Source organism: Melospiza georgiana, chromosome 1 (genome assembly GCF_028018845.1).
Source record: "Melospiza georgiana isolate bMelGeo1 chromosome 1, bMelGeo1.pri, whole genome shotgun sequence".
Taxonomy (NCBI): domain Eukaryota; kingdom Metazoa; phylum Chordata; class Aves; order Passeriformes; family Passerellidae; genus Melospiza; species Melospiza georgiana.
The window spans coordinates 47,250,417-47,262,943 of NC_080430.1; the positions used below are offsets into that span (position 1 = coordinate 47,250,417).

General features: G+C 34.7%; 1 protein-coding gene across 1 annotated transcript in view; it reads right to left on the minus strand.

Annotated features, from left to right (window-relative positions):
* The window catches only part of DPY19L1 (dpy-19 like C-mannosyltransferase 1), a 44,537-nt gene that overhangs the window by 15,738 nt on the left and 16,272 nt on the right, over positions 1-12,527 (minus strand). Inside the window, exons 8-14 of the mRNA XM_058022203.1 lie at positions 12,231-12,288; positions 8,596-8,687; positions 7,059-7,158; positions 5,613-5,690; positions 3,970-4,056; positions 2,459-2,518; positions 5-85 (exon numbers count right to left, since the gene is read on the minus strand). Coding sequence (XP_057878186.1) covers positions 5-85; positions 2,459-2,518; positions 3,970-4,056; positions 5,613-5,690; positions 7,059-7,158; positions 8,596-8,687; positions 12,231-12,288 — 556 coding nt within the window. The remainder of the gene's footprint in view (positions 1-4; positions 86-2,458; positions 2,519-3,969; positions 4,057-5,612; positions 5,691-7,058; positions 7,159-8,595; positions 8,688-12,230; positions 12,289-12,527) is intronic.

Consider the following 12,527-nt stretch of genomic DNA (forward strand, 5'->3'; position numbering starts at 1 on the left):
TTACATCATCAGCTATTCCGAACACAAGAGAAGTCAGGTATTTCAAGGTGACTGTCCCAAATAACCAGGCACATCCTTCAATGACCTTGAAAAAAAATATTTAGAATGAAATGCGTGTCTTTAACTTTTACAAATTTTTTCTTTTTTAAAAAGCTTCTTAAATTTAGCCACTATTTATAAACTCTCCTGTGTTATGGCTGAATAATTTTTTGCCACTGCCTTACAATACAGCTGTACCACTGCATACAACAGTGCAGCAGAGGGGGTAGAAAAGTTATTTTGAAACAGGGGCAGCCTCACTGTCTGTTCCATCTGTTTTGCACATATCAGTGTGCAGGGATTGTTTCTGGACAAGAGCTGCTCCATATTACCAGGTTGTGCTAGCCTGGTAATTCAAATCTTTGGAGGAATTTGATGATTTATAGCACCGTCTCAAGATGATCTGAGGTTAGAAGTTGATGGAAATAAAAACAAAGTATGTCCAGTTACTACTTTTAGTTATGTATCAAGTTTATTCCTGTACCAAGAAGGTTAAATTCTTGGCAGTGTAGCTTAATCTAGCTAATTCTTTATAAAAATGGATCAACTGAATAGGACAACCTGTCCCTGCATCTTGTATTTGGGACCCACAGCAGATGCTTTCAGAGAGAATGCAACAAAAAACTGATCTTTGCCCTAATGTAACCAGGGTTTTATGTGACGATGGGCTGCATTCAATCAGCTCATTTCATGGCTGCTAAGAAACCTAAATACCTAGGAGGTATCCTAATCCTTTACTGAATGCCTCTGGGTATTTTTCTTCCACAGCACCTTTAAAAAGTTATATTTTACTTTTCTTCACTGGCTTTGTCATATTTACCTTTATTTTACAATATGTAGAATTCTAACATATTTTAAAATCTCAGCTATTTAGTAAATCTACATTAATAATTATCTTCATACTCAATGTCAATAGATTTTGGGGGAAGGCATTATAGTTTTTAATTTTTTTTTATGTAAGACACATTGACTGAGACTACATGCAATATGTACAATGTTACATATGAATTTACAAAATAAAAAAAAGAAATTCTGCTTTCTCTACAGGTCCTTCTCTCTGATTTCCATCAAGTATTCTCCTCTTTGGTGTCTGCTCAGTAATGAATTGGTGTGTTCAGAGAACTCTGTGTAAGAATACTGGTATTTCTCTGCTGAATGGTAGCATCTTATTTAGGATCAATTATTTTATATACATTTTTAGGTTGGTGGGGTCTTTTGAAAACTTACCATTTAATCCCACCATCCTTTGTTTCTGACCTTCTAACATTCATACCTTATCTCATGGAGTTTAGTTTCTTTTATAGTTCCAGTTAGACAGCTTCTCCAAAAAGTTCCTGAAATTTATGTACATTACATTCACCCACACACCCTTATCTACATCCTTCAGAGGAGTCAAACACTTTTGCAAGGCACGACTTCCTTTCACAAAGGCTGCACTGGATGTCTCTCTGCATGTACATACAGCTTAACATCTTCCTCACCATACAAGTTCTTATTCTTTTACAAAACCCAGATTTTTTAGTTTGTTGTTCCACAAGTGCATTGGATCTCCATTTCAGAAAACTGACATGAAATTTGCCTACACTCTGATTTTCTCTGGTACTACAGCCAGGCATGTAGCCACACACTGCAGTTTCCTATTAATATTTTAATTCCTTCCTATTCTAATTCCTTTATAATAACTGCATGAATTTCATCCAGTTTTGCTAACAGCTCACCCTTCACTTAATAAGAATGCCTGTCTTAAGTCAGGCATAGTTTTGGTAGGCTCCCATTTGAGGTGTTTTTACATGTTAACATCATGTCTTATGCAACAAGTCAATTCTCATGTTTTCTACAGTGCTACCTTTTATTAATAATAGTTTTGGGAGTGTTCTCCCTGTTTGGACATGACTTCTACTCTCCAACCTCACCTACACACTCTACAGTATTTTACAGTGACTTGCTTCCCTATGCAATTTTAAGATGTTTGCTGTTGTCATAAAAATATCCTTAAAAAATTCTATAGATAACCACATTTTAGTGAATATCAAATGCAGTACCTTAATCTCCATTTCTGCAAGCACTGTTAGCCTTTTACTTGCCTTTTCTAAATTGACCTTTACTTTAAAAGGATTTCCACACAGATATTAGATTTTGTAAACATGTAAAGTTGTCAATGTGAAATTAGATGTGTTGCCATTTAAAGGTTATTTCAGCTTTCTCATATAAATGTGTGTTTATGCTCTCTTTATTTCTTCAGGAATTTAACACTAATTGCTGGGAATGTTGACAATTTATTAAAGACAGTAGCGCAGCTATAGTCCTTGATTTTCAATTATTAGAAATGAAACCAGAAGTTGTTTCTGTATTTGACAAAAGCAAACAAAAAAAAGTCATCGTTTTTCCCTGAAATTTCAAAATATTCGAAATTCCTTACCCATACATAGACTTCTCTTTTGCGCCTCTTCAAGATTTTTGGACTCCATTCAAGAATTCCCTAATAAAAAAAAAAATTAGTGCATATTTTCAGGTAACATAATAACAACAAGCTATTCCAGTACCCTGAATGAGAGGTTTTTCCTTTTGGTAAGCCTATCACACCATATATTTAGTTATTAAAAAATCTTCCATAATTAATACAACCTGAGATATGAATATATATAGTATGATTTCACCCTCCACTGGCAAAACTTGCCAACAAAGAAACTCTTACTGCAGTTTGAGTACAATTATGGAAGACTACTTTTCTCCTGAACGAGTAAGGAGATTCTGCATTATTCAGTTCTGAGCTTCTTTAAATCAAAACCAATGGGAAACTGAGCTCTGTCTGCTCCTGTGAATGACAAGAGACTGAAGCAAGAAATAAACCGCTGGCAGCATTAATACAAACAATTTTCAAGTAAGGCAACAGAGTATGGAAGGTGGTAGGAGTCACACCTTTCTGTTTCACAACGTATTCATTTTATAACACAAGGAAGACCCATTTTAGGCTAATTTGATGAACAATGTGATTAAAAGCTTCCAGAAATGCAGTCCATATGTGAGACTGAGGCCAATATAAGTATCCAAATAACACACAAACAACAAACACTTCTATCAAAGCAGAAAATGGGCAAGGAACTCAACAGGTTGAGAACTCAAACTGTACTTAATATGTAATTAGAACAGCTCCTACAAGAAACTAGAATAGATTCATAACAAGCAAGCTATACTACAGCAAATAGGCAGCCAAGGCAGTCTACTCTAGCATAAGTGAGAAATTGCCACACTCTTGCTGATTGACAAAATTTAAACAGACAAAAAGAGTCAGAAATTAAGATGATTTGCAGCAAGCTAAATAGGATCTGATCACAACACTTTCTCTCCTATTTCCTATGTACATAAATCCTTTATGAGGAACTATACAAAAGTGAAAGAGCTTGTGAGGTTTTTTCCTATTTAAAGAAAGATTAAGATAATGAATAGTGAGATGATGAATCTTCAGTGAGTAATTTTGCTAACACTGTGGCATGATGCAGCAGTTTCAAACAATCTTAAACCACTGTTATATATGGCTTAGTCATTTGTTCTGCACTAGAGGATTTACTATCAATAAGAAGCATTTAAATGAAGCTCCTTCTTGCTCATGGTTCTTATTTTACAGTTACTCTGGTCAAAATTACATACATGGTACATTTTATATTTTAATAAAAAGAAGGGAACTATAAAAGTAGAAGAGCTGAGTCTTAACTGAATTTTTCTTACAAAGAGGTTTTGGTGTAAATCCACGATTTCTTGAATCAGTATTTACGCCATCACCAGATATCTTTATGGTCTGATCCTGTTTCTCATGTGAAGGGTTCCTCATCTGTCTGGTAGTGCAGCAGTTACACATTTTACATCAATACATATATAAAAGTACAGCACCACAGTCTCAGCACAGCATATGATTCCTCTTAAGCAACTTACCGAGATAACTACTAAAGATGCAGCATAATATGATGTCAGTAACATTGAATTACCAAACATCAGAATAAAACACACCAGAAGAGATACCTGAAAGAAGAAAATAAAAATTATTCAATTCAAAATAGAAAAGGTAATGATTACCTAATGTGTTAACAGCTTTAAATTTAAAAACACCTACTTTACAGCAAAGTGCAGTCCTAATACACTTGCAGATTTGTTCTGAAAACACTGATTGTAAGGACCTAATGGCAACAGGTAGTCAAGTGTAGATAATTGTTTTAATTTATTCATTAAAAGTATGCAAGAACAAATCCTGGATAAATTTATGTAATACAATACATAAATTTCTGAAGCTATTTCTAACATATTATTTTTTTTTCTAAACTACTGTATTATTTATCTTTATCCTGTTTGTTACATTTTAGAATTCTGGACAAACATAAAAATTAATAGAATGTTTGATGTCTTCTTTCTTCCTAACTGACAAATATTTATTTAAAGTACTATCATCATCAAAGTCAAGGAAGCAGAACTCTGTCTTGTCATATGCACCCAATTCAAGGCTGAAATACAACTTTCACCCACTATCCTGATCTACTGTGCTCTCTTTTTTAACAGAAAGCAATCTGAATTACATTTTCCAACTTGGCGGGCAAAAATCAATAAGCAAGCTCTGTCTTCTTTTATACACAGGAATAAGGAAAAGTAACACAGTAACGTGCAGACTTTTCTACTCCCCTCTTCACATAGTTAAGACTTTCATTTTCCACAGAAGGAGGAGGGTAGGAGGGAGGAAAAAATTGAAAACACCACGAAACAGACTGACAGTTTACCCAGACTCAATAAGCTGTCGCTGTAACATAACATGACTGCTTATCTATCTGAAAATAGGCTATTTATGGCACTTCAGCACCTAAATTATGATATAACTATTGACATAAGCCAGAAAGGTTCAGTATGTCATCCTGCTTCTGTCAAAAAGCTACCAAAGAAATCTGCTTATTTTGTTCCTGCTTTACATGACAAAAAAAATCACACAGAACTTAACACTGCCTTTAGTTTACCACTTACAGTATTTCAAAAAATGTTTTAAAACATATGAAATATAATTTAGCTTCTTTTCTGGGGAAATACTTTCTTTTCACCCACTGAGTTAGCATAGTACAATTTTAGCAAAACATATTTTTAAGCACCATCACATTTCTTAAAAAAAACTTGTCTACATCTTCCTTTGTATTTAAAACTGTAATCTCACTTCAAAAAGCAAAACTTGATCACTATCTCGAATTTAAAAATTAAAATCAGGTATTATGCAGAAACTTACACATCTTTTACTTATCATTTCCCTTTTTTCTTGACTTTGTAGCACAGTTTTGAAAAAAAAAAGGCTTTCAACTTAAAAATTTATTTTCTTGTCCTCCTTTTTAAGTGTCTCCCCAAATAGTTAAACCACAAGATCTCTGGATAGTCAAGACTACAGTAGTTTTCAAAACCCAATTTTAGTTCCAGTCCAGACTCCTCCCTCCCCTATCACTGCATGTTTTCAACCTTTGTGCAACTAAGGCAAACACTTCAGACAAATGGTCTCTTTTCATGCTTTGACCTGTTTGAGGGGACTTAAGGTTTATTTTAAAAAACATTACCATATGAGCAGACAGTATCTTCTGTAATTTGCTGGAGTCAATATAACCCATAATACACACGGCAAATAATGAAGCTATCTAAAATGAAAAGTGAAAGAGAAGTTAAAACAATTTGCACTGGTGTACTCCTTCATGCAAAAGAAAAGATTATTCAAACAATCATTAACTTTTATTGCTACTTTTTGCTTAGTACTTAGGCATTTCATAATTATTTCTTTCAAAAATCCTGTTGTGGTGCTCTAAATAAGAATTATCAAATCCAGTTGAATATTTAAGAAATAAGTACTCAACTTTGTAAAAATGCAAGCCACCGAAATACAGCACTAACACATTACCTTTCATCTTTAAATTGAAAACAAAATTAAAAAAAAAAACCCAAACACAAAACACCCCAGATCAAACACACGAAAACCCAAACCAAACAAAAATGGAAAAAAAAAACAACCCTAATAAACAAAAAACCCCAAATGAACCAAAACAAAAAGACCCAAAATATAACAGTCAAAACCACAAAAGAATTACTCATTAATTTTAAGTTTTCAGCAAAGTATGGAAAAATCCACAATTTGCTGCTGAGGAAAAGAAGGCTCAAGAAAATATGGATCAGACAGCGTCTTAAAAGTCATATGGGAAATTAATGAAATTATGAAGTGAACCTGAATTTTCCAATTTCAGGCTCAGCGTCTTGAACAGGTTACAGTGATGAGTTTTTCTCAATATGTTACAGAATTTATTGATTTCCTCTTATGCAGTTAGAAACCTTGCATACCACAGCTTATATGGATTGTTTAAAGCTATCAACTCAAACCAGGCAAACTCTGCTTCAAGTAAAGCAGACAAGAGAAAAGGTCTGGAGACACAGATTTTGGATTTCTGTCAACAGGCTACATCTCAACCAACTCAAACATGGAGAGAGTTGCTGCATGACAGTATCCTATGGTTCCAATCAGCATTCCCTAGATTTCAGTGCTAACTACAGTTACCTCAATTATCCAAAATCTCAGACTACAGCACTACCCACGAACTCATCAAAATTATATAGGAAATCATGCAAAACCATGCCAGCTATTACATGCCATGCAAACACTGGTACATTTAAAACTTTCTAACAGCCTGATCAATGCCTTTTGTTTTATTTTTGTGCATCAAAAGACAAAGTTTTTTTTCTTGTTCTAAGGTACTGATCTCAGGCTAGAGGCTGTTTATGTGGGAAAAGTAAATATTTTTAGATCTGGAGACAGAATGATAAGAGGTGTAAACAGTCAACTTTTAAACTCAAGACTAGCAAGATTGATGTGGTAAAGGGTGAGAATCTTTCCTGACAGCGAGAATGAAATCTGGTTAAAAAGGAAAGTATATAGTTGTGAATTCAGTGGCTGTCTATACAAAGCAGTCAATTTGTCCAGGTTAGACAAAGAGGCTATTTAGAGGTAAATATGGGCTCACCTGAGTTAGAAGAACAAACTGAGCAAACTGCCAGGGAAGCATGAAAAAGATATTAGAAACACACAGTGCAATCAAGCTTCCTGTATTAATACTCGGAATCCTTGGGAAAAAGAGACAGAATAGGCATCAGTAAGTACAATTACACAGGTGTTTGCATATAATTGAAAAGTACAATAGAAAATGCAATAAAAACACAGCTACCTTGGAAGATAGCTAGCAATACTGATCAACTACAGATAACACTGCCCAAGTAAATTTAATATCTTTTTTTTCTTGAGTTTCTATGACAACAGCTCTGATTTCTTAACTGTTTGATGACTCACTGGTTACCAAACAAGTCTTCTCCTGGCAGTATGCAGTAGAGCAGGCCAAAGCATGTCATTTGCAAGTGCTACGCCTTCTTGTGATGACTCTACAGTCAGGTCACACCATTTCCATTTCAGTTGAAATCACAACTGTTTCAGAATGGTCTGCATTTGAAAGTGATTTAACTCCTCTCTCTCACATTTCTTCCATATTTACCTTCTGCTAGCAATCGTGAGTGATGTTTCAGGGAAGGAGACAATGGCAAGTACATGAAACTCATCTGTACCTGAAACCCCAGTCTATTCTCCATGTTTGGAAATAAATGCTATTTAAAATATTTAATCCTGTGTTGGTACAAGTTCAATTCTGAAACATGTCATGTTTCAAATTCCACTAAATTCTTGAGAGCACATATCTTTTCCTTATATAAAAAACCACAAATTAGTGATAAGCATGAGATACTTTTGCTTTAAACATCAATAAGTACAAATCTGTATGACCTAATAAAGGAAAGGTGGTGGTTATAAGTACCAAGTTCACCTAAATCATAAATACATAGTAAATCTGATGCAATGGAATTGGTGAAGAAGCCCTTAAGTAGGAATGGTCATGCTTATTTTCTAAAACAGAGGCAAGACAGTAATAATCATGTTGCAAGCCAGAAATAATCACGGAAAAGCAGGGCTAATGAACTCAAGAGCATCCCTGCATTAATGTAATTAGACTGCTCTAAATCATTGAACTAGTTATTGAGACTAGTTAATTAGTCACAGAAAACTGCAAGAACATACTAGCTTATGGATGCCTACAGCATCCTTTGGTGCAAAGCATAGGCTTACTCTACGTGCAGCCAACATACCACTCTCCAAGAGGGACAAAACCAAATGATGAAGTATCAGCTTGTTTCTCATGGGAAGGAAGGGACATCAACCAAAAATTCTGATTTTTACTTTAGACACGTATTTGCCAACACAGTAATTCTGATTTTTATGTTAATCATGTCTTCAAGTTGCAAAGTTTTTCCTTTTAATAAGTGAGTAATATGACTGCAGTTCTAGTGGTGCAGCGTCTGTAATGTAACAGCCACAGGAAAGTTTCTCTATTAATGATACCATTGTTACAGCACATGGAGGCATTCAAATAAATATTTAAATAAAGGCACTTCAATAAATGTCCTGTGACATTACGTTTTTTAAGGCATTGTAAAGACCCAGTATAAACTGAGAGGTACCTGAGAATATAGGTCAAAATCAACATCTGCAGCACAAGGAATGGGTACGAGAAACTTTCACGAAGCGGTGGAGTCCACATGACACGAGTGCACTGAAAATAAGAACTGGGTTAGATGGTGACATTCACTGATATATTTCCATAAAATGTATTTCAAAATGAATGACTCCAATAAAGCAAAAACCAAGCTACAAGAGGTTTTAGTCAGAACGTTAAAAAGACAAGCCAGGAAGCAGAAAAGAGGAAGGAAAAGGAAGTGGCTTCCACCCTTGGGGCCTAATATACACTGTTTAATTAAAATAGAGCACTGCTTTTCCAAAATGAAATGTGGCAGCTAGAGAATATCCAAGAAAAAAGCAAGACAGCAGCTACTTGTCCCTGGTTTTGCTGAAATAATCAACTCTTCTAGGTAAATAATTCTCAAATTCATGCAGTGACTTGCCACACTTAGACAGAGACAGTATGTTGGAAGATGATCTGAAAGATAAAGCAATATATTTCTCATTATGCTAGAGTTCTTCAGGTTATAAACATTTCAAATTTCTATCAGTAACAGCACATTAAGTATAAAATCTGAAGCTGCCTTACAAAACAGGCCAGTACACTAAAATAATGAAATTAAATTCACACAGACCCTATACTACTTATACGTAATTTATGCATTCCATTCTTTAACCCTAATAAAGCAAAGCATAATACACTGAAGTCAACTGGATAGTTGTTTCATTGATTTCTTAATTAATGGGGTTAATGACAAATAAATAATGGGCCTCATGGCAAATGGCTCAGCTACAACTGTTGTCTCCAATGTTTACATTCAGCTCTTTATAAAGGGCTTACACTGACCTTAAAAAAACAACAAATACAACTTTACAGGAGTACTTTGACATACAAAAAACAGGTTCAAATTGGCGATCAAGAGATTTGCATTAAAAATTAGAAATAAGTTATTTACAGCTACAAGAGAAAAATGTAATTAATCTTAACATAGACTATAATCAATCTATGAAAATACTGTAGGATACTGCTGCAAAAATGTAGCTTTTCCTTTGCTTCCTAGAATCTTTAAACCATTTTTTAAAATATTGTTTTACCAAGCAAGTCACTAAAATCAACATTATATAATTCCTTGCTTACTGTCTTGCCATTTCCCAAGTATGTTAAATTAACAGTGTAAAATAAAAGCAAAGAACAGAAACACATCACATTAATCACAGTCCCTGACATCTTGAAGCACTCTTTGTAAAAGCTGCAGCAATTATCATTAAAATAAACCTTTCATAAATATATGTATTAATATGCTGTCCTCAGCTGACTGCACAGATGTGATGAGTTAATTTTTTTAATAAGCAATAAATATAATCATGATTATTCTAAAGCAGTGTAGTCATTTTGCATATTTTTCAAGACTACGGCAACATTTGGTTTACCAAATCTTATGATACTGGGAAAGATAAGACATGAAAAAAATGATGAACATATACAACCATGAAAAGGAAGCATTACCTTAGAAGTAGATTGACTAACATGGGCTACTTTTCTATATTTGGAATGCAATGCTAAACTCAATCATCTGTGGATGATTTATCAAGGCTGTAAACTCACTCTGCTGCAGGTAGAAATATATCAGATTTGTCTAAGTTTGAAATCATTAAAACACAGCAGCACAAGCGCGGCACAAACAAAAACATACAGCCTTAGGGTCACTAGCTGAAAGCCAGAGAGCATTTTTACATACAACTTTTACATCTCAGCATTACAGCTGAGATACCAAGGGCTGTACATGAGGCTTACTTGTGTAGCTCAGTCCTATCCTTCCCAAATAGGAAGGGAAATTTTTGGCAGCTGGTCTAGCTAGACTGCAGGCACTGCTGACCCACTCAAGATGATTTGCACATAATCACAAGCCTGTCAGAGAGCTGGGCCTTTCTTCCACGCACACAGGCACACCCACAGCATGGCATTCAACAGAGCACCCCGTGAGGAGAGAGCCCCTGTGCACCTCTGACTACAGGTACTACCATAAATATATACCCAACAATATCAAATAAGTCTGAGTTGTGCCATTCAGCTACAGTCCAAACACAAAAGTGCCAGCTGAGATCCAATGCTGCACCTCTGCGAGTATTTCCTGGTGTTCTCCAGAAATCCATGCAGTTGAGCTTGAATCAGGATTGCCTTCCTTAAGCCCCACCTAAACCCAGACTACATCTGTGTAGAGCTATGCAGATCTGCTTTCACATGTTTCTCCAAAATACATTATCTGTGCTTTTTCCCCAAGTCAAGTCATTCACAGAGAGAGAGAAGCTCTCCTACAGTCACCTATGGAAAGAATTGCACTGTATCACAGTGAAATAAATGTTGTTTTGCTACCACTACCTTGAAGTTTTTCAACACATTTCTTTCTGAAGTTACACTTACCACCTTCACAGACTTGGAAAACAGTGCCTATTCCATTAGTATTCACAAGCAAAGGATGAAACATCATTTCACTTCAGGATCCCATTAAGAATAGAAATCCACATAAAATGCCATATTTACACACATAGAGCACAAAAAATAAGTTTAGGAACTCTAATGTTCACCTGTTCTCAACCAGGCAGTTCAACATCCATAGGTGACAATGCTTTAATATGCTTAAATTTTTAAGTGCCTAAATTCTTTAAATATCCCCCATGCATACATGGGGGATATTTAAAGAAAAGACATTTCAAATGAAACTTGAAAATAAAATATTCATTTTATCACATAGATTTTTGTTTTATAAAAAAACTGTCAAAGCTTACTGTGATGGAAGCATCTTTAATTCTCTTATGTACAATACATGTTCTTACAACTCAGTGTTCTCTACCACGTTCAGCTCAGTAAAGTAAGAAAACAAAACATAATTTCAACCCTAAACTAATTTATAAGTAGTTAGTTTCCATTTAGAAGTTATTTACAAATTTTCTTTCATAAAATGAGCACTAAGGAAAAAAAAAAAAAAAAAACAGCCCAAGGGAATAAGAATGAAAGCTATGATTTTTCTTCCAAAATACGAAACAATGACATGAACAGCATTAACTGGGAAAACCAGGAGGTGTTGCAAGTGACAGATCCTTTTGCTTTCCTGCAATGCAGCTTACTTAATTTTAGCACTGGAATCCTTTACATACATACACTATTTCTAAATTCTGTGTATCCTGGGTATAGTATATAAATAATACTGAGGTTTCTTTGCAGTTTCTTTGTATTTCCAGTAAAATATACAGCCATTTAAAGAAGCTTCTGAAGCTCACTCATATGGTAAATGTAGCCCAGTTATGTGTGGTATGGGCATGAAAATAGAGTATCCTGATGTTTTGAAACTTGAAGTCATTGTGCTACTGAGTTTCAATCTCAGGACCAATTTACAATATATTTCCTTTCTGATTTTTTATTTTAAGCACTTAAGGGACATTGGACTGTGCTATGTATTTTTCAGTCATAGTCTATTTTGCTTTCAATTGTCTTATTAATTTATTTTAATTGAATTTAAGTTATTTAAATTCAATCTCAAATAAATAAGCAACATCACTACATTTAATGAAATGAAAATAAGCTTAAACTTTGGTAATAACTAAAAACAAAAAGGAGTGGTGGGAGAGGGAAACCTACCTCTCCGTGATTGAAAAAGAAGCACAACACAGTAACAAGGCCTCCTAGGCGACTCCCACTGTGAAAACAAGAAAAATAGGTACAACAGAATCTTATCATGGCCAATGTTGCTTAAAAAAAAGTGAAGCTGCACTTGTGCACAGCTAATTTTATTGGGGAGGAAGGGAGGAAAGCTTTCAAACTTCAAGGGAAGGCAATCAATAAAGTACATACAATATTAAAATACTAGTTAGTCAGACAGGGTTTATTTCAGAGCAAACCAGTCCTTCATATATCAACTCTTTTTCACAGAACACC